The sequence below is a fragment of the Megalobrama amblycephala genome, linkage group LG23 (genome assembly GCF_018812025.1).
Source record: "Megalobrama amblycephala isolate DHTTF-2021 linkage group LG23, ASM1881202v1, whole genome shotgun sequence".
Taxonomy (NCBI): domain Eukaryota; kingdom Metazoa; phylum Chordata; class Actinopteri; order Cypriniformes; family Xenocyprididae; genus Megalobrama; species Megalobrama amblycephala.
The window spans coordinates 8,517,073-8,543,665 of record NC_063066.1 but is presented as its reverse complement, the minus strand read 5'-3'; the positions used below and the strand labels follow the sequence as shown (position 1 = coordinate 8,543,665).

At 36.5% G+C, this 26,593-nt stretch overlaps 2 protein-coding genes across 3 annotated transcripts; both read left to right on the top strand.

The window, feature by feature from the left end:
- Nucleotides 1–619: 619 nt before the first annotated feature.
- Nucleotides 620–6,405, top strand: fibpa (fibroblast growth factor (acidic) intracellular binding protein a). The gene is made up of 11 exons (XM_048176944.1): nucleotides 620–892; nucleotides 1,164–1,276; nucleotides 1,385–1,583; nucleotides 1,676–1,802; nucleotides 1,912–2,012; nucleotides 4,094–4,227; nucleotides 4,517–4,625; nucleotides 4,775–4,838; nucleotides 4,930–5,016; nucleotides 5,104–5,201; nucleotides 6,071–6,405. The coding sequence occupies exons 2-11, from the start codon at nucleotides 1,192–1,194 to the stop codon at nucleotides 6,138–6,140; spliced, it is 1,074 nt and encodes a 357-aa protein (XP_048032901.1). The 5' UTR covers nucleotides 620–892; nucleotides 1,164–1,191; the 3' UTR covers nucleotides 6,141–6,405.
- Nucleotides 6,406–9,101: 2,696 nt separating this feature from the next.
- efemp2a (EGF containing fibulin extracellular matrix protein 2a) lies at nucleotides 9,102–26,180 on the top strand. 2 transcript variants are annotated; one of them, XM_048176711.1, is made up of 11 exons: nucleotides 9,102–9,299; nucleotides 14,363–14,484; nucleotides 14,803–14,851; nucleotides 17,461–17,673; nucleotides 18,234–18,356; nucleotides 19,855–19,971; nucleotides 22,570–22,689; nucleotides 22,808–22,927; nucleotides 23,011–23,137; nucleotides 23,718–23,913; nucleotides 25,269–26,180. In XM_048176711.1, exons 4-11 carry the CDS (start codon nucleotides 17,505–17,507, stop codon nucleotides 25,428–25,430), a joined length of 1,134 nt encoding a protein of 377 aa, XP_048032668.1. In that variant the 5' UTR covers nucleotides 9,102–9,299; nucleotides 14,363–14,484; nucleotides 14,803–14,851; nucleotides 17,461–17,504; the 3' UTR covers nucleotides 25,431–26,180. The 2 variants fall into 2 exon arrangements, with proteins under 2 accessions (XP_048032668.1, XP_048032667.1); XM_048176710.1 differs by having other exon boundaries at nucleotides 14,363–14,592.
- Nucleotides 26,181–26,593: the final 413 nt, after the last annotated feature.

Genomic DNA, 26,593 nt, shown 5'->3' with positions numbered 1-26,593 from the left:
GGTACTAGTAAAAATATAAATTTTTGATATCAATAATTTGATTTTCACTAGTGACAGTGTTAGTTTCTGATATCATGAGTTTGATTGTTACTAGTAAGAAAGCCATTTTAGATATCTGAAATTATATTGATATCAGAAATACATTTTCAGATATCAAAAATGAACATTTTTACTAGTAGCAATTCAATTGTTGATATCAAGAACTGACATTTCAACTAGTGACAATTGAATTCTTGATATAAAAAAATTTGCATTTTACTAGTAGCAATGTAATTGTACGATTTTTACTAGTAAGAATTGTATTTCTGATATGTGAAATTGGAATTTCAACTAGTAAGAAATCAATTCTTGATATCAACAATTGAATTTGAATGGCAGCCTATGGTGACATTTCACTAGAATTACAGATATCAAGAATTCTAGTTTTTTCAAATGTTGATATCAAGAATTAACATTGTTACTAGTGGAAATATAATTCCTGATATCAACAATTGAATTGTTGATATCAAGAATTCATATCCTGTGATGTGAATAAAAGTCAAAACGGCTTGCCATATTTGTGGTGATACCCGAACACTCACTACCCGAAACTACAGTCACGTGAATGTGACGTAAAATTAATGCGGCGCACACCCGGAAGTAGTCACAACGGAGTGCTGTTGCTATGGATGAAGCATAGTCGCACGATATGACAGTAGTTGTTTGGTAAACATAAATGTGATTGTTACCACTGTATGATCGACTCGTGGTAATTATCTCTAAACGTTCATATCCGATAACATTATGTTTTCGAGCGATTAAATGTTGAAAGGAACAAAATAGCTAATGTTGTGACATCTGAATGTGATTAAAAACCGCCTGACGCATTAATAAGAATACGTTTGTGTGTCTGGTAAGTCCACTTAGGATATTTGGAATATAATACATAATAATGTAGCATGTCTGAACTGTGTGGTGTGTTAAATTGTGTTATGGATTAGTTAATGATTAGTTTATGGCCGTAACTTCAGTTCTGATTAAGAAACAGTTACTGTCAGTCTTGTTTTTTGACTTGCCAGAAGAGTGAGACTATCTAATACCAGTTTATCCTTGCACTAAGACACTTTGGATGTTAAAAGCATCTTTTTGGTATTAACTTACCATGACCACGTGACTCTGTACAGCTTAAACGCATACATTGCCGATGCCAAGATGTCTGTGGAGCTGGATGTATTTGTTGGAAACACCACCATTATGGACAAAGAGGTGTATCAACTGTGGTTGAATGGATATACAGGTAAAGTATAATGCGTGAGACTATGAACTACTGTAATACTTGCTTAGAAAGTTATGTATTATGTAATTTATGTTATATTTATTAATAACAATGTGGTTGCCTTCATAGTGAACGATGCAGTGACGGTGCGGATAGAAGGAGGTGTAATGGAGGAGTGTGAGGCGAGTGCAGAAGTGCTGCTCAGTGACACCATGGACCAGTACAGAACTTTCCAGATGTGCGAGAGACTTTTACACCACCCAGCTAAACTAGCCAATCAGCTTCTGTTTCAGATACCGCCAGACCGACAAGCCATGCTCATTGAACGGTATGTGCTGATTTTTTTGTGTTTTGCCAATTTAAATTGTTTTATTTATTAAGCAGTTTTCATAGTATTCTTTTATTCATATTTTCTTCTAGGTATTATGCTTTTGATGATTTGTTTGTTCGAGAGGTCCTGGGAAAAAAACTCTCCAAAGGAACAAAAAAAGACCTTGATGATGTTAGTACGAAGACAGGCATTACGCTGAAGAGCTGCAGAAGACAGGTTAGCTGAGTGACTAAAAATTTCTCATTGGTAACTAAGATTTATGCTTGGATACTTTTCTAAGACCTTTTTGGAAACAAAATGATTATATCTATCTCCTCAAATATAGTTTGACAACTTCAAGCGAGTGTTCAAAGTGGTGGAAGAACTCAAGGGCCCCCTTGTGGAAAACATACGGCAACACTTTCTGCTACCTGATCAATTAGCAAGGTGAGAAAGAATTGAACATTTGCTTAAATTACTCTGTTTTGATCTATTCCTTGTCCTTGAAGTTTCGGTAACACATTACAATAAGGTTTCATTTGTTAACATTAGTTAATGCATTAACTAACATGAACTACAACAACATGAGTGCTGCTTGAAAGTTTGTGAACCCCTTGCAGAATCTGCAAAATGTTTATTTTAACAAAATAAAGAGGGATCATACAAAATGCATGTTATTTTTTTATTTAGTACTGTCCTCAATAAGATATTTTAAGATATTAAAATATGTTTACATATGGTCCACAAGACAAAAAAATAAATGAATTTATAAAAATGACCCGCTTAAAAGTTTACATACCCTTGATTCTTAATACTGTGTGTGGTTACCTGGATGATCCACGACTGTTTTTTTTGTTTCGTGATGGTTGTTCATGAGTCCCTTGTTTGTCCTGAACTGAGCTCTGTTCTTCAGTAAAAATCCTCCAGGTCCTGAAAATATTTGATTTCCAATATCTTTTGCATTTTTGAACCCTTTCCAGCAGTGACTGTATGATTTTGAGATTCATCTTTTCACACTGAGGACAATTGATGGACTCAAACACAACTATTAAAAAAGGTTCAAACATTCACTGATGCTCCAGAAGGAAACACGGGGGTGAAAACCTTTGAACACGATGAAGATATACACATTTTTCTTATTTTGTTGAAATATAATTTTTTTTTCATTTAGTACTGCCCTTCGGAAGCAACAGAAGATACTTGCATGTTTCCCGGAGACAAATTAAGTAAAATGTATCTTGATCTTCAAATTCAAAAAGTTTTCACCCTCCGGCTCTTAATGCATCTTATTTCCTTCTGGAGCATCAGTGAATGTTTGAACCTTTTTTAATAATTGTGTTTGAGTCCCTCAATTGTCCTCAGTGTGAAAAGACGGATCTCAAAATCATTCAGTCACTGCTGGAAAGGGTTCAAAAATGTAAAAGATGCTGGAAATCTGAAGAATTTTCAGGACTTGGAGGATTTTTCTGAAGAACAGAGCTCAGTTTAACTGATCAGGACAAACAAGAGACTCATGAACAACCATCACAAAACAAAAAAAACAGTCGTGGATCATCCAGGTAACCACACACAGTATTAAGAACCAAGGGTATGTAAACTTTAATAAATTCATCTTTTTTTTCATCTTGTGGACTATATGTAAACATCTCTTATGTAAATTCAGGACAGTACTAAATTAAAAATAACATGCATTTTGTATGATCTCTCTTATTTTGTTAAAATAATTAACATTTTGCAGATTATGCAAGGGGTTCACAAACTTTCAAGCAGCACTGTATTCTTAGAGCATTTATTAATCTTTGTTAAAGGGAAAAATAAAATTCTGCCATAATTTACTCGCTCACATGTTGTTCCAAACCTGTATTTCTTTCTTCTGTAGAACACAAAAGAAGATATTTTGAAGAATGTTGGTAACCAGACAGTTGATAGTAGCAATTGACTTCCGTAGTTCTTTTTCCTACTATGGAAGTCAATTGCTATCGTCAACTATTTGGTTACCAACATTCTTCAAAATGTCTTCTTTTATGTTCAACAGAAGAAAAAAAGCTAATTAAAGTTTGGAATGACATGAAGGTGAGTAATAGATGACAGAGTTTTCATTTTTGGGTGAACTGTCCCTTTAATATTAGTGTTAATGTCAGTTCACAGTGTACTAACTAATGTTAACAGATACACTTTTGATCTTAAAAAGCATTGGTAAATGTTGAGATTAACATTAACTAATATTAATTAATGTTGTAGAAGTATTTCTGCTGTATTGTTAGTACACGTTAACTAATGTTAACAAATAAAAATATTATTGTAAAGTGTTAGTGAAGTTTCTTTCTAAACCTTTTTATTCAGAAAGCTCAGAAAATGAGAAACAAATGGAGAGTAGTTAAAGCACATTTAGGAATGATTATTATAAAGGCATTTATTCTTTCAGTGATATATTCATTGAAAATGTGCGGATGCAACATTTGCTTCAGTGCTGATTTGGTGCTTTTTCACCTTCTCTTGCTAAATGATCTTGCCAATTCCTCCTCCAGAGACTATGCTGCAATAGTGTTCTTTGCCAATAATCGTTTTGAGACGGGGAAGAAAAAGTTGCAGTATCTAACCTTCCAAGACTTCGCCTTCTGTGCTGGGCAGCTCATCAACAACTGGACTCTAGGAGCTGTGGGTAAGACCAGTTACACAGCTCTCACACAGCCAACTGCGATACTTGAAATTGGTCAGTCGTGGCATTCAGTATTCAAATGTTTTGTATAATGGCTGCTAAATGTGCTGACTGCACATTATCCCTTACATAAATATTCTAATGTTTAATTTGACATCTGTATGTTATTGAGCATCTAGTCTGAGGTTATTAATGGACCACTTGTGTAGTGTAGAAAAACACATATGAAATGAAATGATCTCCCTTTTTGTCTTTGTCTGTACTCTCAAAATCCACCATCTCTCTCCATTAGATAACATGATGGAGGACATGGATGTAGATCTGGATAAGGAATTCCTTCAAGACCTCAAAGACCTCAAAATTCTAATCACAGACAAGGATCTCTTAGACCAACACAAAAGGTGTGTGTTCAGCACTGTGTGTGAGTGAGAGATTTAGACGAGGAGAAGAGATATGCGGGTCTGAGGAGGGCTGTTGTAAATGTTTAAATGTTGCATGGTTACTCCCTCTGTCTCAGCCTTCTGAATAATGAAACCTCTCATCCACTCAGTTTAGTGTGCACTGCTCTGCGGGGTAAAACTAATGTCTTCAACGAGATGGAAGCCAATTTTAAGGTAAGAAGATTGGTTGGTCGTGTGTTTCTTGTGAAATGAATGCTTTTCTTCATGATTTTTTTACATGATTTCAAAATATATTCTGCTGTAGAATCTCTCAAGGAGCCTTGTAAACATCGCTGCCAAATTAATCAACGCAAAAGATGTCCGCGATTTCTTCATTGACCTTGTTGAAAAGGTATTTTTCTTTATTTAACAAAAACATCTATCAGATCTGAAGTACTCAAATTTTTCACAAAGCATTAATTCTTTGTTCTCTTCACAGTTTATTGAACCTTGTCGATCAGACAAATGGACATTAGTGGACGTGAACCTCTACCTTACTCATTATACTAACTCGGCACATATCCTTGACACCTTCAAGTAAGTGTCTCTATGGCTGTTGTATAGTGTGTATGGTGATTTTCTGGACAGTTGCTTCATATGGAGGTCTTTGTTTAGGGGAAATTCTCTTTGCAGCCAGTGGGGGTCACTGTATCTTATGCACATTGTTTTATTTGTAGTCACCTTTGTTTCCTGTCTAGTCATTTATGTGGTTTAACCACTATGGAATGTGGTTTTCAGTTTATTTAAACCAAATCAAAACACCCCAAATCACTTGGAAAATATGTGTTTATCCTGAACTACACTGCTGTTCAAATGTTTGGGGTTGGTAATATTTTTAATGTTTTTGAAAAAAGTATCTTATGCTTAAGGCTGCAGTTATTTGATCAAAAATACAGTTAAACAGTAATATCATGAAATACTATTACAATTTATTTATTTCTTATGCTCCTTTTATAACTTTTAATATATTTTAAAATGTTATTTATTCCTGTAATGGCAAAGCTGAGATTTCAGCATCATTACTCCACTTGATTATTCAGAAATCATTCTAATATGCTGATTTGCTGAACAACAAACATTTCATATTATTATCAATGTTGAAAACTGTTGTGCTGCTTAATATTTTTGAGGAAACTGATACATTTTTAGGATTATTTGATGAATAGAAAGTTCAAAAGAAGAGCATTTATTTGAAGTTTTCTTGTAACAGCATAAAAGTCTTAAATTTTGATTTTAATGCATCCTTTCTCAAAAAAAGTATTAATTTTCCTTAATAAAACATACTGATGATCTGATCCCAGACTTTTGATTGGTAGTGTATATGAAGAGAATTTCCAAGTTGAATAAAAATGTATTTTGTGAAACATTTTTAAATTTCTCTCCCTGATTTTTTTTTTTTTCCTCAGGCATCATGCTGTCTGGACCAGGTACATGGGAGTTATCAAGAGTTGCATCCTTAGAATGTACCATGAGTAAAGACTCTCCGTTTACACATTTTCTCTCCCTTCATAATAACTCATCTGCAGGCAGTCTAGCATCTGATGAAATTATGGCCTAATGTTTGATTTTCCCCTGTTTGTCATCTTCTTTCTTTAATCTTTTCCCAAATATGTTCCCCCCCGCACCCCCACCATCTGTCCATCTCTTTACCTTCCTCTCCTTCTATCCCTTCTTCATTCTTTCACCCCTTGGCCTCCAGAACTGTATGACTTGTAAATAAATACAGCATGATTTCCACAGACACTGTCTGCATTGTGTTTTCATGAACTCTGCTTTGTGGGTTTCCCTTTTAGCAAACTGACTGAAAAAAAACAAAACAAAAACAAAACATGGTATATTTGGTAATGATGGAGGTTCAGAACAAAATTATGCACTGATCATACTTGATTTGATTGACATAATTTGGGGGTCCTAATGATAATTAACATGCAAACAGTCCAAAGGATGTTGTGGTTTGAGCCCTTATGGTCCATAAACTCCTGACCCCTCTGGCTTGACCAGAATAAGTGGGCACATGGCGCACTGATGGGTGCGAGGTCTGTGTGTGGGCCTATTGGGGGCCGGGAAAGCAGTAGGGGGCCACAATTTGTCAGGTTTTGGTGGCACAGTGAATGTGTGTGTTTTTGCAATAATGGTATGTAATGACAGCTGTCAGCCCTACCACATTTCTCTACAGGTTTTTTTGGTACAAGAGTAATGACAAACAGATTTGTTTGCCCTTTTGTCATTTGCAGAGCAAAACAATGTTTATTCTTTTGTATAATTTGATAAAGCTTGAATGCAATGCTTCCAACAGCAGGAATACGCAAGTGATTTTGTGACTTGACACAACTGAGTTTGGTACAATGTATAATAATTTCTTTGTTTACATGTATGTAAAGCCTCAACTAAATCAAATTATGTAACGCTGACATGTTTGTATAAATACAATACAATACTAACATACTATTCTTACTATTACTGCCAAATAGAGTAATATTTTAGTGTGCTTTTCTGAATCCAGCCATATTTATTCTTATCGAAATGGGAAGTTTTAGTATTTGTGGGCAGGACATTCTTATTCTAGACTGTACAAAAAGTTCTCTCAATGATTCTTTGTATTGTCCATTTGAATTTGTTTGTTAACTAAATGTAAATTGCCTCATTCTGCCATTAAATTTGTTAAGCCAACTACAGATACAACTACACTCCTGGGCAGAAAAAAAAGAAAGAAAAGAAAAAAGGGCCAAGCCAAAAATGGCAAAATATTTAGTGGTCTTTTAATGGACTTTAATGGACCATAATCACAAATCACTGGTCAGGAAATTAGCAAGAATTGCAGAAATACTGTAGATAAAGCAGCTTGGCACAGAATAACCTTCCCCAACTTGCAGACATCTTTTTACAGGAAGAAGAGTCATTGTTGTTCCACTCAATGTTAATGGCTTCCAACAATTCATGAGAAGTTGAAAAATGTCTCCCAGTTCGTTTGAGTTTAATGTGAGACTAAATATTCACTATAGGGTTCAAATCTGGACTCTGACCAGGCCGAAACATGAGCTTGATGGGATTGTTCTCAAGCCACTTCTTGGCTTTCTTAGCAATTTAGGCAAGAGCTTTGTCTTTTTGAAAAATAACATCTGATCATTCAGAAGCAAGCCCTTCTGCATTATTCTCAAGTACTCCAAAGCATTAAATGGCTTTTCCCAGTGAAGTTGCTCACCAATACCAGCAGCTAAAAAGCTCCCCACACAATGACACTTCTTCCTCCATGCATTTGTCATTATATTTCTCAGCAGATTTTCAAAGACACCGCTCTGGAGCATCACCATGCAACTTGTGTTTCGTTTTGTTTCATCGCTTCAGACACATATTCTGCCATTCTGTCTTTGATGATTTTCTGAGACAGCAATGCCTTTTTAAGTAGTGCATGTTCTTACATTTTGCTAATTTCCTGATCAATTTGAGGTTAAGACAATTAAAAGCTTAGTTAACACATGGCACAACCCCCAAGAACGGTGACAATGAAGAAATATAAAAACAGGAGCTCTTAACATCACAAAAACAGTAATCCTTCAACAGAAGCAGCAGTAGCAATATTCCAAAAAATAACAATAGCAACAAATGATTCTTTGTTCTAACTGTGTATTTGGGGAATTCTGTTTATGCAGTTACAAGTAAATCAGATTTCTTTGGTATTTGTGACTCAAAATTTGTGTATATATGCCAAAAGTGAATGTTGTAGTAGAGTACATTAGCAGATAAACCTAGTCTTAAAGCCACAAACTCCAATTTTTAATTCATGCTCTATTGTTTGAGTTTGTGAAGTAAAAGTGTATGAGCAGTAAGAATGCGAGTCTTTCCTTTGCCTCTCATTTCTACTTATATCAGCCTGCGAGCACCTCCAGTTTCAATATTTAGACACTGCAAAAAAAGCTAACAACTTTTCCAAGTAGACTTGCGTCCTGTCCTCCCTTCTTTCACTCTACCTCGCCTCCTCTGTCTCTCTCTTTCTCTCTTTCTCTTTCTAGTTTGCTCTCTAATTTTTGTCTACATTCCACTAGCTTCTCCCAAGCTATAAATATCCAGCCGAATGAAAGGAACAGAGAGAGCGAGAGACCGAAAAAGATGGGAGAGATGAAGGGTGACTTTAGGTGGAGGGGAAAAGAGAGAAAGAAAGTTGTAGGCTGTGGGGGGCGAGTTTAAATGAAACCAGGTGGGGTCTCTGCCTTGGTGCGTTTGTGTGTGTGTGTGTGTGTGTGCGTGGGGGCTGGTTCATATGTGTGTATGGAGGGGGGTTGGCTTTTCTATCGTTGAGCTGGACACATTTGGAATTTCGGAATTTGGCCCGCAGACCAGGAATTTTCATCCTGGGGGGTCAGACGAGGGGGGGTCGGGGGGCGGAGGATGGCCGTGCAGGGGGGCTGTATGGGGGTCGGAATGGGCTGTCCCTCTCTCCTCTCTTCCGTCTTTCTCTCCCTTGCATACATTCACAGTCCAGCTGTCCGTCTCCACACTCACTCTATCAGGCTGAGGAGTGAGGACAGAAGAGAAGACGTGCCACCACTGCACAGAAAGAAGCAAGAGAGGGATCCACCGGAAGAAAAGAAGAAAAACCACTGAATTCAAGAACATAGCAGGAAGAAAGCCCGGCCTGTGAGTATAGCATGTTTACGAAAGAAAACCTAATATTGCACTGTAATATCATGTCATCTTGTACTCCAATAGCTGTTGTTTGCATGGGGTCTTCGGGCCATTGCGGATCTGCTCATCTAGCTAAAGCAGAAATGTCAGGCTGAATTGAAGTTATGTCACAGACAGTGGGGCAGAGGGAGAAAGCGATAAAGGGCAGACTAAGGAAAATTTCAACTGGCCGGTTTGCTCCAGGCTGTTTGAAGGGCTGCACACGTCACACTCACTCTCCACGACTACAGACACCACACAGCAGTCTAGAGAGAACAATCAGTCACATTATTCAGCAGATTCCACATCTCCTACCATGTCGTATCATCTCGTATCTTCCAACTTTCCATGCTCATACATAAAGTGTTGTTGTATTTTCTCAGCATTTATTACTCAACCATCATGACGGTTTTACACATCTCTACATGTCTGAAGTGTTGCAAAACTTTCCAATCTCTTTTCCAACCACTGTTTCACAACCAGACTAATGCCATTGACTGTATGTTGTTGCTCGAGCCCTGCGGACGTAAAATGGGTGACTTTGTTTAGATAATGTTGCTATTTTTAAACACAAAAAGCTGATTCATACTAACTCCCGTCAGTTTGTATGAGCTGGTTTGATGTGAAAGACGCAGCAGAATGGGAACATTACGCAAAGACTCCCAAAGGTTTCTGAGGACACACAAAGGTTGGGGAATTTGTGGTAACACTTGTGTTTACCCGAAAGCGTTTTGGCCCCCTTTTGGAAGCGCAGGTGTTGTTATAAGAATGAAGGCTCAATAAAATGCCTATGTGACATCAGAACAGGGAACACTGCTTTACTGTACTTACGTAGGCCACTGCTGTTACATAATTTGGTTTATGCGTTCTGCTAATTACTAATGTTAGATGTTTTATTTTATATGGCTGGATGCTGACTTGAGCGTTCATTTAAAAGCAGAGAGTGTGACAGAGAGCTGGGATGTATCAGACTGGGGGCCTCTGTTATAGACACATTAGTATTTGGAAATATTAATTTGTCATCTCATGGCAGAACTGCTAAAGTAAGCAACATGAAAGTAGTGAGCATCACTGATGACCAGAAAGAGTCTGTACATGTATACACTACCATTCAAAAGTTTGGGGTCAGTAAGATTTTTTTTTAAAGAAATGAATACTTTTATTCAGCAAGGATGCATTAAATTGATCAAAAGTGACAGTTAAGACATTTATCATTTTTAAAAAAAGCTCTATTCATCAAAATAATATCATGGTTTCCAAGAAAAATATTAAGCAGCACAACTGTTTTCAACATTGATAATAAAAAAAAATGTTTCATGAGCAGCAAATCAGCTTATTAGAATGAATTCTGAAGTATCATGTGACACTTAAGACTGAAGTAATGATGCTTAAAATTCAGCTTTGATCACAGAAATAAATTACATTTTAAAATATATTCACATAGAAAGCAGTTATTTTAAACTGTAATAATATTTCACAATTTAACTGTACTTGGCTGGTTTCTAGCTGTCATAAAAACCTAAGACAATCTTTAATTTTCTGGATATAGTAACACTGTAGCAATTTAACAACCATTGAGTCACTTCAAAAACATTAATGATTGCTGTTTAATGATGTGAAAGGTTACACATCTATGGTTTCACAGATAGGAGACCAGTATGACACCTGTGAGAACAGACCCCAAAAAAAAATCAATGGAAATTTTTTTTGGAAAATTAGCTAAGAAACAATGAATATACGTGTCTTTGCAGACAGACATGTTGTTGGGGCCATGAGAGTCCTGACATAAAAACCCCACTTAAGTTTGCACAGGTGGGAGGTAAAGAGGTAATATTCATAAAATTATAAATGCACCAACCAGCAAGGATTCAAACTGGACCCTGCATGAGTGCTTTGGCCACAATGTCAGATTTCGAATTAAATGCCCAGCTGAGCGCACTGAATTAACCGTAGACATGACACTGGACCAGTGTGAGTGTGTTTATAAGGTTGAGAGAGAGGTAGGAGGAGAGCGTTTGTCATTACATGTGTGTGGTCTCTGCAGTGGTCTGCCCATGAAGTCCGCTCTTTATTACTTGTGTTATTGGCGGTCGTATAATCACTGCAGACTTTACAAAAGTCACGGTACTACTAGCAGCCAACCAAATGTTAAGCAAACAGACGTGCTGTTTCCCATCCAAAAGCACATGGTGCATCTGAAGTGCTCCACATTTAATAACAAGTAGCCATACAATGACCTACTGACTTATTTGCCAAAGAAAATGATTAAATACATCTAAAAATAGTAGAAGAAAAAGTGGGACTCATACAAGGGCATTCTGGGTAACCACTTGACCTTTACAGTGAACCTTAGGGGGGTTCCCGGGAATGTGATACTGTGGGAAACTCAGCGAGTGTCCGGCTGACTGTTATTCAGAATGGTGCCCACATCCTCTCTGCTGGCATTCCAGAAGGTCAAGTGCCACTCAGACAACATGGCAGATGATGTTACCCACGCCTCCACACTGCCCACACTCCGGCCAAGCGACTGAACCGTGCTCTCGCTGGCCTCAAGTTTGTTTATGATGGTTGATTTCAGGTTTTTCCCAGTCCAATGCAACACCACAGGGACAGCTGTGCTTCCAGATTTTGCAGGATGCTACTTAACTGTAAGTAGCATGTAGGTCAGTCAGTAAGAGTGGGTAATTCACACAGTTGAGAGATTTGTGTGCGTGTTTGGATGTCAGTGTGTTTGCGTGTGAAGTCGCAAATGTTTCTTGTACTGTGGCTACTGTAAGTCGCTTGAATCATTTCTTGCGGTTTGGGAGGAAAAGCACAACAATTCTATCTGGAGGCTGATGCAGCTGAGATAGAATGTGCAGATTTGCACGTCATCCTGCGGTTTGCGGTTTGTCGCACTGAGTCAACATGACAATACTTTTAGACTGGACTCTCTGAACTCAAAATAAACAAACAAAAAAAAAAGCTCAATGAGCTACTGTATGGCTCTGTGTCATGTTGGAGCAGCTCTTGTGTTTCCATACTGCACCTGCAAACACCGTTTGTGTGCAGACTCTATGTAAATGTCAATGTATGTGTGTATTTACAGAAAAGAATGCCAGGAAAATAGTGCTGCATTTTAATATGTCTGTGTGATATTTCGTTCTGTGTAAACTGAACAACTTTTCAAAGCCAGAAATGTTTTATAAGAATTATAGTTAATATTTTGATTTTTCTTGTGCTGTGAATGAAGAAAGTTTTTATTCAAAGTAAAAAGTGAATTTATTTGGTTACACGTTTTTCCCCAATTTGCTAACAATATTAATGCATTAGGTATCATGCATTTATTAATATATCAGTGTGTATTAATCTAGGTTAAAGTTACATATGCTATTACATTGCTCACATGTTCAAAAATTTGATATTTTCATAATTAATAATTTACAATAATGATTTAAATGTAGTTAAGGATTGTTAGGCTAACAATTCAGTAAATGATCACTTCAAATGGTCTACATTAACATTAATTAATGTATTAAAAATAATTAACACTGAACAATAAGTTATTATTTTTTTCAAACTTTTTATTAAAGCAAATATTATTACAATAATAGATTACAAATGTAACTTTTTTTTTTTTTTTTTTTACATTTTAAAGGGTTATTTCACCCAAAAATGAAAATTCTGGTATTTATTACTCACCCTCATGCCGTTCTACACCCATAAGACCTTCGTTCATCTTTGGAACACAAATTAAGATATTTTAGTTGAAATCCGATGGCTCCGTGAGGCCTGCATAGGGAGCAATGACATTTCCTCTCTCAAGATCCATTAATGTACTAAAAACATATTTAAATCAGTTCATGTGAGTACAGTGGTTCAATATTAATATTATAAAGCGACGAGAATATTTTTGGTGCGGCAAAAAAACAAAATAACGACTTATTTAGTGATGACCGATTTCAAAACACTGCTTCAGGAAGCATCGGATCATAAATGAATCAGAGTATCGAATCATGAATCGGATCGCGGGTCAAACCTGCCAAACTGCTGAAATCACGTGACTTTGACGCTCCGAACTGCCGATTCGACACACACATTCACAATGCTCCGATGCTTCTGAAGCAGTGTTTTGAAATCGGCCATCACTAAATAAGTCGTTATTTTGTGTTTTTTGGCGCACCAAAAATATTCTCGTTGCTTTATAATATTAATATTGAACCACTGTACTCACATGAACTGATTTAGATATGCTTTTAGTACCTTTATGGATCTTGACAGAGGAAGTGTCCATTGCTCCCTATGGAGGCCTCACAGAGCTATCAGATTTCAACTAAAATATCTTAATTTATTGAAAAAATGACTTTTCCCAGAATATCTTACTTTTTCCAGTTTAAAAAAAAAACATGGTATCCACTAGCCATTGAGAGGTTGTTGGAGGATTATTAGATTTCCAGTGGAGCAGAATACGCCACCTAGCTAACAAAGAGGTAAAGGATAAAATATCCAGTTGTTTTGAATTAAACTGAGACCAAATTTTTGGTATCCCAAAACAATAAGTTATTATTGGTACTCTATGAAGTACCTTGAAATACTGTGTAAATATCATGGTACATGAACATGATTAACATTCAGTGCCATGTTATAAATCATCTCATACAACAGTACTTTCGTGCACAGCTAAAGATCTTAATCTTTCTGTCTATCTCGCAGTGTCCACAGCAGACTATGATCAAGTCTTGTTGATTTTCCTTCACGAAATTACCCAAATTGTCAATAGTTGCAATTTTAATACAACCACTAGGGGGCGTCTGGTAATCAAGCAATTTCAGCGGTCATGTGTATTGAGTGAGTTAACGCCAAATGAGAGGTCCCGACCTTTTACAGTTTATGGTCCAGACGTTAGAGTCTGATATCTGCTAAATAAAACCGAAATAAATCACAGTCACAGACATCCATCCTGACCTTTAGTTGTGATTAGTACAGCTGTATCACTTACATGTGTGCTTGAAGCTTGTTTCTGAAGTTTTCTCAAGCTGTTTGTTTCTCATCCACAGGTTTCTCAGTGAACTTTATCGCAGCCTCATCGCTCTACCAGCGTGCGTGCGCGTGCACATCTGTCTGATCCCAACACTCTTGGAGGTGTTTTTGTGTCTGTGCTCATCAGAGCCTGTTGAAGGTGTGTGTGAGGATGCGGCCCGGGTGTGTTTTGGTCTTTTGTGTGTGCATCTCTGTGTTTCTCCGTCGCGCTATTTCACAGCCACCCACAGAAACTGACACCTACACGGTAAGGAGGAACGAAACCTTCCCCTGTCTCTCTCCCTCCTTTTTCTCTCTCTAAATAAATCATCATAAACTATGTTACATCATTTAATATCATCTTCATATCTTATATTACACACAGGCTACTGTACTGTGTGTAGATATTTGATTTATAGTTATAAATACCTAGTCTATAAAACGTTATATGCACTAATTCATGTGTTTTTTTCTGTAGGAATGTACAGATGGATATCACTGGGATCCACAGACTCAGCACTGCAAAGGTAAAACATCTTCAAATTCAAAGGGTCCCTATGCAGTGTTCTGTGCTGACTGAGGATATTTGTCCCGTTCTTCGTGATCCCATGTTTCAAACTTTAGTTAGTGTGTAATGTTGTTGTTAGAGTATAAATAAAATCTGTAAAATTTTAAAGCTCAAAGTTCAATGCCAAGCGAGATATTTTATTTAACAGAAGTCGCCTACATCGAACGGCCAGTTTGGACTACATCCCTCTACTTCCTTCTTTAATGACGTCACTAAAACAGTTTTTTGACTAACCTCCGCCCACAGGAACACACAAGAGTTGCGTTTGTAGAGTGTGTTTGTCGCCATGTCGTCGAAACGCTGTTATTTTCATCCCGCAGTCCAATCACCGGGTCTGATTCCGGCTCAAATTGATAGGGTAAAATTAAAGACATGTTTACAATAACACTGAGCGCATGCATCTCCACGTTATGGTAAGAGGCGTGACCTTTCCGGGCAAGGTGCGCTAAGCTGCTGTCGAATCACAACACAGGAACCGCTGGCACAATCAGAACTCGTTACGTATTTCTGAAGGAGGGACTTCATAGAACAAGGAAGTCATCAGCCCATTTTTATGACAGTGGAAACAGTAAATTATGTGAAAAATACTATGTTTTTTTACACGCGGAACATGAACACATGTTATATTGCACACTATAAACACAATCAGAGCTTCAAAAAACACGAAAAACAGGACCTTTAAAGGCACAATATGTAAGATTTTTGGATTAAAATATCCAAAAACCTCTAGAACAATGTTATATATTTTGTTGACTTGTGTACTTACATTATCCCAAATGTTTCCAAGAATGTTTAAATCCAGAGAAATAAGCAATTTTAACCAGAACACGGACCAAGTCCGTGCATCGCCATCATACCATGTTACCCTCGGTTTTATTTTGTAGAAACACCAAATATGCTTCAATATATTATATGTTTTATTAGACAGATGAGCAACTGTTTTGATGGATACATTCATGTCATCATGACAGAAAATGAAGCATTGTTATATAGCTTAACACAGAGTAGCCCCCGAGTGAATGCAGAGTAGCACTATAACACTCAAATGTATCTAATATGATAAAACAGCGCTGCTTTACCCCACATACATGTGACTGGAAAAAGCAGAAGCGGCAACTGTGGCATAATAAAAGTTCTGCTGTGCTCGAGGCGTTTCATGCTTGTCTCTCATTAGCAATCGCTCCAGCGGCCTCGTTCAGCTCCATCATCACTCGGCCCTGCTCTGCTTCAAACTATAGTGACGTTCATAATCTTATCCATGAGCATGATTTCTGCCTGAGTCCCATCCTAATTCTTTGTCATCGGATGTGAGGTGAAGATCACATCTCCCAAGATTCCACGTTCATTCTCAGCATCATAAAGCTTTGCCTTTGCTTTGAATAAGCGACCTCTAGCGGCGAAAATTTACATAGTGTGCCTTTAACTTAATTAGAGATAAGTTAATATAAAATACCTTTCTATAAAAAATTAAAAAATATATATATATATATATATATATATATATATATATATATATCATATAAAATACATATATAAAATACAATAAAAACACAGTAAATACACATATTATGTGTATTTATATAAATATACACAATATTTGGGGTCAGTAATATATATATTTTTTAAGAAATTAATACTTTTAATCAGCAAGAACACATTAACACATTGAATTAATCAAAAGTGACAGTAAAGACATTTATAATGTTACAAAATATTTATTTTTAACTTTCTGTTTATCAAATAGAATTAAGCCATATTAAGTTTCCTCAGAAAATATTAAGCAGTACAACTGTTTTCAACATTGATAATATTAAGAAATGTTTCCTTGAGCAGCAAATCATCATATTAGAATGATTTCTATAGGATCATGTGACACTGAAGACTGGAGTAATGATGCTGAAAATTCAGCTTTGATCACAGGAATAAATTACATTTTAATATATATTAAAACAGTTATGCATATATTAAAAATAGAAAGCAGTTATTTTAAATTGCTATATTTCTAATATATATATATATATATATATATATATATATATATATATTTTTTTTTTTTTTTTTCTACTATATTTCACAAGTTTACTGTTTTTACAGTATCAAATAAAGGTCATACTTTATTTTATAGTGTTATTGTTACATATGTTACATGAAGTTACTATAGTAATAACTGTAAAGTATGCATAATTACATGTAACTAACCCTAAACCAAACCAAACCCTAATCCTAAACCTATAGTAAGTACATGTAGTTACTTAATATTACTCAGTATGTATAATTACAGTGTAACAAAGACACCTTAAAATAAAGTGTAACCCAAATAAATGCAAAAACTTGATCATAAGAGACTTTTGGACTGTAGTGTATATTATATATTTAAATTAATAAAATTTGGCATTCTGAAAACTAAAATTTAGTTTTAAATGTCTATTCCAATAGTAGTTTATAATATATGTATGACTTCTTAACTGTTATGTGACACATGGTCATTATGGCATTCAAACAGAGTCATCTTGTGTGCTTTTTACCCACAAACACCTGTGTATCCTCCTTCAAATATGTGTCTGGCAGATATAAATGAATGTGAGACAATCCCAGAGGCCTGTAAGGGAGAGATGAAGTGCTTCAACCACTATGGCGGGTACCTGTGCCTCCCTCGCTCGGCCTCGGTCATCCCTGCCCCTGATCCGCCCAACCAGGTCCACCCCAGCCTAGAGAACACGGCCAGCGAGTCATTCAACTTGTGCCCTCAAGGGTTTGAGCCCCAGGGAGACAGCTGCGTGGGTGAGTGTGTGAAAACGAGTGTGTGTTTTCAGAACAGGTGTCAGACAGCCTGTGAGTGTGCGGGAATCAGCTATTGTAATCAGTAGCATGCCTTTGTAGAGAGTCATGTGTTTCCGGATAAAAATGCAAATGGAAATCAGTGTTGTGAATGGGATGGGGATGGTGGGGAGGGTTATTGCATGCAATGTTTTAGTTTTGACTGTTAGCGCTTGAATGACTCAGGCACAAACAGGTGGTCAGGGGAAACGGTCAGCTAGTTTTTGCGCTCAGACAACTGTGGGAGTCTTGCTGAAGTCTTGGCAGGGGGCTGGTCTGCAGGGGGTCGAAGAATTTACTAAGACTGAGGCATCCCAGCTGTCGTCTACCGTCAAAAGGAAGCGGATACAGATAACGTTGCTCAAGACGTTACTTCCCATGAGCAGTGAACCGATAAATGCTGCAATAACTACATTCCAGAGTTATGCTAGATCCAATGCTATAAACTGAGAAGAAAAGGCAAGATAATAACCGAGCCAGAGATGTATCCATAATAAATTTCCACGATTGTCTCACAAAAACAGATGTGGATGAGTGTGAACGGGACCGTCACGACTGCCAGCCCAGTCAGCAGTGTTTCAATACAGAAGGCTCCTTCTCCTGCCAGTGTCCAGATGGGTATCGCAAAGTGGGCACAGAATGCATCGGTGAGAAATGAAACGCCTGTCGTTTTGTAGCAATACAACGACATCTTTATTTATTCATACTCATGTCGTTCCAAGCCTTCGATTGTGATGAAGAAGTTTGCTTCAATGTCCTGATTGTGCACTTGTAGAGTACTTCAAATCTTAGTCATGTGATGTGAAGTGCTTGATTTCAAATAATAGTTAAAATTATAGTTATTATTATACTTTAAGTGTACTAAATTGCAACTTCATCATTCCAAATGTGTAATTATAAACTTATGTAAACGCATTACGCACAAGTTTCAATAAAAATTACATTTAAATATATTTTAGTTTACCATAAATGCTTGTCAGTACATTCGGCTGTACACTTAAGCATATTCTTTTAAAAAGTGCATTATTTGCATCATAAGTTCTCTTTTGAAAAGTATGCTAAGGTGTACTTTTCCCAGAAGGGTTTCTTTGTTTCAGAAACGATTCAGAAATGACTCAAATCAAGAGTATTACAAATGGCTTGTGGATATTATACAAAAGATTCATATGAGGAACAGACCAAAATTTAAACCATACAATTTTCCCTTTAGGTTAGTTGCAGTACCTCAAAAGATATTACTAGCTTGACACCAAAGAGCTAATATTATCTTTAAATATGATAATTTAACTCATGTTAATTGATATATTATCTTAATTTGGTATCTGTTATTATCTAAATGATAATATTACAGTAGCTCTGATTAAAGATTACCACGACATCCTTCTGTGTATTAACCTACACAAATTTATTGTTCATCACAAGACTAGTAATGTGCCCTAACAAAGTAAATAGGGTCAATTTTGATTTCATGAGGGCTTTAAGTGAATTAAAGACACTAAATTATCCATAGGTGTGAATGTGTGTGTGTGTGTGAGAGAGAGTCCCAAGCCATGTAATGGGAAGGGTCGGGGACAGACCTGGCAACCTACCCCGGAAAAATCATTGCCAAGAAAATTCATGGCCAGAGATTCTTTGGCAAGTGATGGCCATAGAATCACCAAGAGATGGATACAACTGAAATGGTAATATGTAGATAATCTAAATATTAACATTTAATATTTACAAATATCTATAAATATAACTTTGAAATAGTAATCTGTAAATCCTTTTAAACCTTAGGAATTTTATATCCACACCTATTAATGTCAAGTCAAGACACCTTTATTTATATAGCGCTTTTTACAATGCAGATTGTGTCAAAGCAGCTTTACAGTGAAAACAGGGAAACAATTTTGGCTGCACAGCAGCTCTAGAAGAAAATGGTGTCATTGTCCAGCTTAAGTAAGTTCACTGTTGAATGTAATCAATTCAATTTACTAAGTTGTTCCCATGGTTAAGTCCCAGAGTGGCTACCACTGTTTGAGCGAAGTGTGCCTTAAATAACATGAAATGGTGAGATGATCTGTCATTGTCTGTCCAATCATACCAATGAGGAATTAAAAAAAATGCATTTGTAATCTAATTTTATGTTTTCATATTTTTCAGACATTGACGAGTGCCGGTACCGCTACTGTCAACATCGCTGTGTTAATGTCCCTGGCTCATTCTCCTGCCAGTGTGAGCCTGGTTTCCAGCTGGCTGGCAACAATCGTTCCTGTATTGGTAAGCCAACCCACACTGTTACTCCCACGCCCCGTTTTGCCATACCCTGAGTCATAGGCCAACCCACCCCACACACACACACACACACACACACACACGCACGCACACACACATACAAGCACTCAGAATCCAAACCCACGTACTTACACAACTCCATCCTACACCTCATTTTCTTTGAGTAAGAGCCAAAATATAAACCAGTAAAAGAGCACTTGGTGCAAGGAGGAAAACGAGACATTGAGACATTGAAGTCAGTGTGAACAGTTGTTTGCAGCACATTTTACTTTTATAATTACATGTATTTCCAAGTGAAACGGGATATTCAACATGAAAAAAAAAAAAAGTATAATGGGACTTTGATTGGAATTGTTTGTGCTAGAATGGAGTCGGAGTCAGGAAGAATGCCATTTTGCTATTTAAAGTCCCCCTGTAGTCAATAATTTTACCACTTAAAACTCATCTTTGATCACGTAAATGACATATTTAAACATTTTATTTTCCTGTGAAAAAAAATAATTCATGCCTTAAAATAGCTTGAATGTAACTCTACACCCTTGCTTCATTTAGTATACGCAGATCTATGAATATGCTAATTAGCCCCGCCTCCACTCACTCGCACAACTCACAAGCCCAGAGATCCACTGGTATGGTATTGATTTTTTACGTCGGACACATAACAGTATATAATATGATTAGCTTGACTACTTATCAAACAGCTAATAATGAGTTGCTAACGTTACACAAACCATGTTCCTCTTCGCCACCTCAGAGTCAGACAGCTGCTTTCTAACAATCAATATCCTTTGAAACGCTTTGAACAACTCAGAACATCAGTGGAGAAAGGCGTGTAGTTCATAAAACGTCGGAATATACATTATACACGCGCTATATTGCTAAATCTACATGATTTTCAACAATTTATCAACAGAAAAATATACCGGGATAACCTTCTTTTGAGACTCCCTTGCTTCAGAACAAATATAGTTAATGATATGCTAAAACCCACTTGCACATTGATGTAATTGGTTACAAGGTAGTTTGTGACGAAACACCAGCGATTTCAAACCGCATCGTTAGTTCACTGCAGTTTTAAAGAGAAAATACACAACAAAGGTGCTGACTTATGAATTTGCACATGGTTTGTCTTAAAGCATATTAAAATCACCACATAGACATATAAACAACATTAAAAACTTGATTTTCACCACAGGAGGACATTAATATTATCCAGTAGCCTGAGAGGCCAAAGTAATTTCAGTAGAAAATGCTTTTTTTTTTTTTATTACAATTTTTTTCATGTTGATTAAGTCTTTTAATTTAAAATGATTAGGGTGATATTGTTATTAATGTTTTTTTTGTCTGTAGAATAATAGGACGTGGCCCCTTTAAGAACAGAGCGCCCTTCACCTTTCTTCTCTCCCAGGGGAGACAAAATGTGCAACAAAATTAAACAGAACTTTTCTTCAGAACTTCCTTTAGGGTATCATTATGAACTGAGTTTGATATGGTTAGCCACTTAAAGGTGCCCTAGAACTTTTTTTTTAAAAGATGTAATATAAGTCTAAGGTGTCCCCTGAATGTGTCTGTGAAGTTTCAGCTCAAAATACCCCATAGATTTTTTTTAATTCATTTTTTAACTGCCTATTTTGGGGCATCATTATAAATTCAGGGCTGCTGGCCCTTTAATTGCTCGTGCTCTCCGCCCACGTGCTTGCCTTAAACAACATAAAAAAAGTTCAAACAGCTAATATAACCCTCAAAATGGATCTTTACAAAGTGTTTGTCATGCAGCATGTCTAATCGCGTAAGTACAGTGTTTATTTGAATGTTTACATTTGGTTATGAATGAGTTTGATAGTGCTCCGTGGCTAACGGCTAATGCTACACTGTTGGAGAGATTTATAAAGAATGAAGTTGTGTTTATGAATTATACAGACTGCAAGTGTTTAATAATGAAAGTAGCAACAGCTCTTGTCTCCGTGAATACAGTAAGAAACGATGGTAACTTTAACCACATTTAACAGTACATTAGCAACATTCTAACGAAACATTTAGAAAGACAATTTACAAATATCACTAAAAATATCATGTTATCATGAATCATGTCAGTTATTATTGCTCCATCTGACATTTTTCGCTGTTGTTATTGCTTGCTTACCTAGTCTGCTGATTCGGCTGTGCTGCTCCAGACGTTACTGGCTGCCCTTGTCTAATGCCTTTCATAATGTTGAGATCATGGGCTGGCATATGCAAATATTGGGGGCGTACACCAAGACTGTTACGTAACAGTCAGTGTTATGTTGAGATTCGCCTGTTCTTCGGAGGTCTTTTAAACAAATGAGATTTATATAAGAAGGAGGAAACAATGGAGTTTGAGACTCACTGTATGTCATTTCCATGTACTGAACTCTTGTTATTTAACTATGCTGAGGTAAATTCAATTTTTGAATCAAGGGCACCTTTAAAATTATTAGATATTAATGGCAACAAAAATGGATTATCCGACTGCCTTTTAGTAACTGCAATCCTTCACTGCTTGCCTTGTGCTCAATGTTTTCATATATGATCCCGTCTGCTTTGTCATTCTGTTGCACTCAGATGTTGATGAGTGTGGCATGGGGGCCCCCTGCAGTCAGAGGTGTTATAACACGTACGGGACGTTCCTGTGTCGATGCGAGCAGGGTTATGAGCTGGGGCCAGATGGCTTTGCCTGCAATGGTAAGCTGGGAGCAAACACAAACCAATGTGAAAAACTAAAATAAATACACATATTTGTGAAAAATATTCATGCAACTTTCAACTGGAGCAACTGATCATATTCATTGTCTGTCTACAGACATAGACGAGTGCAGCTACTCCAGTTACCTGTGCCAGTATCAGTGTGTTAATGAGCACGGCAAATTCTCCTGTGTCTGTCCTGATGGCTATCAGCTCCTGAGCACACGCCTCTGCCAAGGTTAATGCTCTCTCACTGAACACTCTGCTTCCCAGTTCACTCTAACTAAAAAGATAGACATTCTTTATTTTCTTTCAATCTAGACATAAACGAATGTGAGACAGGAGCTCATCAGTGCTCTGATGGACAGACTTGTGTGAACATTCATGGAGGTCACAAATGTGTCGACAACAAAAGCTGTCAGGAACCCTATGTGCAAGTGTCCGAAAAGTAAGTGAACAATTTGTATATACCACAGGCACTTGCGGGCTATTCAGTTCACACAGTTATGAGAGATATTTTCCTCTTCATTAATTGTCTATAGTTCATCAGTAGTGCCTATTTGAGACATACCTGACATGGTTTCTCAAATCGCCTGGTTTATTTTTCCACGTCTCAGGCCAGTTCTTGAGTCTGTGCCTCTGAGCATGTCTCAACATTATCTGCAAAGTTCCACAAGCTTTTAATGAATAACAGGTGGTCAGGCATTTCTGAAGAAATATCTGGCTAGATGGATGGCATCCAAAATTTTAAGCCAATTTGCTGGACATATGGTACACATTCTTCTATAATTTGGTACAGTTGTGGCTAACACAGTCATTAGTCATGCAAAAACATGACCTAGTGGGTGAAAACAATACTATTTACTATATTCAGTTCAATTCAGTCTAAATCAGTCCAGTCCTGTAAAATTTTGTTTATACATTTCAGAACAGATCAGTTCAAATCTATTCAATTCATTTTCGTTTAGTGCTGAAACCTTTTAGAGGCAGTCTTTCCGGATTGATATCATTGTCTTTCTTCATTGCAGTCGCTGTACGTGTCCTGTCACAAAGCCCAGCTGTCGAGACATGCCCTACTCCATTGTGCATCGCTACATGAGCATCACATCCGAGCGCACCGTCCCCTCAGACATCTTTCAGATCCAGGCCACCAGTGTCTATCCTGGAGCCTATAACACCTTCCGCGTCCGCTCTGGAGATGACAATGGAGATTTTTACATCAGGGTATGATTAAGTTTTAATTACTGCATATTCTGAAAGAATACCTTAAATTTGCGTATATTATTATTATACTGAAAACTGACATTCATTTTGGTTTTTGGTTCTTTTAGCAATTTATTAATTAATCTTGTTTTCTAGTACAATGATGCAAACACCCTCAAAACAAGCTAAATTTATGTAATGAATAAAGTAAATTTTTTCTAACCCTATTGGCAAAATATGTTCTTGGTCTTTTTTATGTTTTAGAAATGTTCTTATGCTCACCGAGACTGCATTTATTTGATTAAAAATACAGTTAAAACAGTAGTTTTGTTAATTATTATTACAAATTAAATACTATTTAAAATAATTGCTTTCTATTTTAATGTATCTTAAAATGTAACTTATTCCTGTGACGGCAAAGCTGATTTTTCAGCATCATTACTCCACTCTTCGGCGTCACATGATCCTTCAGAAATCATTCTAATATGATGATTTGCTGCTCAAAAAACATTTATTATTAATATCAGTGTTGAAAACAGTTGTGCTGCTTAATATTTTTGTGGGAACAGTGATATATTTTTTAGTATTATTTGATCAATAGAAAGTTCAAAAGAAGTTTTTAAAAAAATATATATATAATTATTTTGTAACAATATAAATATCCTTACTTTGACCTTTGATCAATTTAATGCATCCTTGCTGTAAAAAAAAAATATTTTATATATATATTATTATTATTATTATTATTATTTTCTTTTTTTTTTTTTATGTGACCCTGGACCACAAAACCAGTCATAAGTCGCACGGGTATATTTGTAGCAATAGCCAACAATAATTATGTATGGGTCAAAATTATCTATTTTTCTTTTATGCCAAAAATCATTAGGATATTAAGTAAAGATCATGTTCCATGAAGATATTTTGTACATTTCCTACTGTAAATCCATCAAAAATGTATTTTTGTGAGTGGATGTGCATTGCTAAGGACTTCATTTGGACAACTTTAAAGGCGATATTCTCAATATTTATTTATTTATTTTTTGCACCCTCAGATTTCAGATTTTCAAATAGTTTTATCTCAGACAAATATTGTCCTAACAAACCATACATCAATGGAAAACTTATTTTTTTTAGCCTTCAGATGATGTATAAATCTCAATTTTAAAAAAATTGACCCTTATGAATGGTTTTGTGGTCCAGGGTCACGTATAGTTAAAAATGATATAAATGGCAGTGTATATACAAATAATAAAAGTCACAGTGTTCTGTCCATGAAATCAAGACGACTTCTTTGATTAGTGCCATCAAGACTAATACATTTCTCACACAGCCAAGTTTTGGAAGTGATCTTGTGCCTGTCATGTGTTTTTCCTCAGCAAATCAACAACATCAGTGCCATGCTTGTTCTCGCCCGCGCCGTGAAAGGCCCCAGAGAGTATGTGCTGGATTTGGAGATGGTTTCGGTCAACCCGCTCATGAGCTACCACACCAGTTCTGTCCTGCGCTTAAGCATCTACGTTGGGCCTTATGCTTTTTAACTGAAAGAGGTGTAGAGATGCCTAAAGAGGAAAAGGGGTGGAAGAGTGGAAGCACTGATTGATTCATCCAACAAGGAGGGCTTATGAGCTGGATATGTCTGCCAAATGACAGACATCATTTCCAAGATTGTACAGAAGTCATTCTCATGAGAGATGTACCAACCTATTAAATTTCTACATCGTAATTAATAATTAAAAAGGCTATTAGAGACAGGCACTATATTTTAAGGACAAAATGTCTACAATATAATAACTCACTATATTGTGTCATATGGAAAATGGCAAAGTTACCAGCTGCACTATGACTCCAAACCTGCTGTACATCCTATGTAAACTGTCTTTTGTCATTTCTAAATGCCTCTTTCTCAGGATGAGGGGTGCAGCTCTGCAGACTCATTCCTCTGGTTTGCTCTTCAGTTCAGAAGTCAGCAATAATAATTAATCCCTCCTTTTCAAATAGATGTAGCAATAACAATATCAAGGCTGTAAAAAATATCTCTGTATTTTCTTAGTGTCAAAAGCTTCTATTAATGTTCCACTATGTATAATCCATCTCTATTGTTGTTATTCATTGTTGTAATTCAGTAACCACTCAGTCATTCCAAACCTCTACCCCACCACCACCATCAATAATGCTCACATTATTTTGTGTTGGGTTTATTTTATTTTATTTTTTTTATACCATGCTGCCATTGTTGTATTTTCGATCCTGGATTTATTACTGTAATAAATTTGATAAGACTATAAAAATCTGGCTCCAGATCCACATATGTTTGCATTCCCGCAGGGATGTTTTCTTGGCATTTCTCAGCTATGCGTCTTCTTCCGCCTAATGGAAAGTCTCGCTCACGTGCCCCGCTTAACCCTTCCACCCACCCTTCCGATCTCTTGAGTCATCTAACCACGGGATAGACTGGAACCCCATTGAGGAGCTGTCCGCCTCTCTGCAGCCTTATTAGCACAAGCCTGACAAGAAAGAGAACTGATTTAGAAGTGATAAAATTATATATATATATATATATATATATATATATATATATATATATATATATATATATATATATATATATATATATATATATAATTTTTTTTTTTTTTTTTTTTTTTTCAGTATAATCTACAGCATCTTGCCTAAACTATATATGGAAAATGTCAAGGTGGAA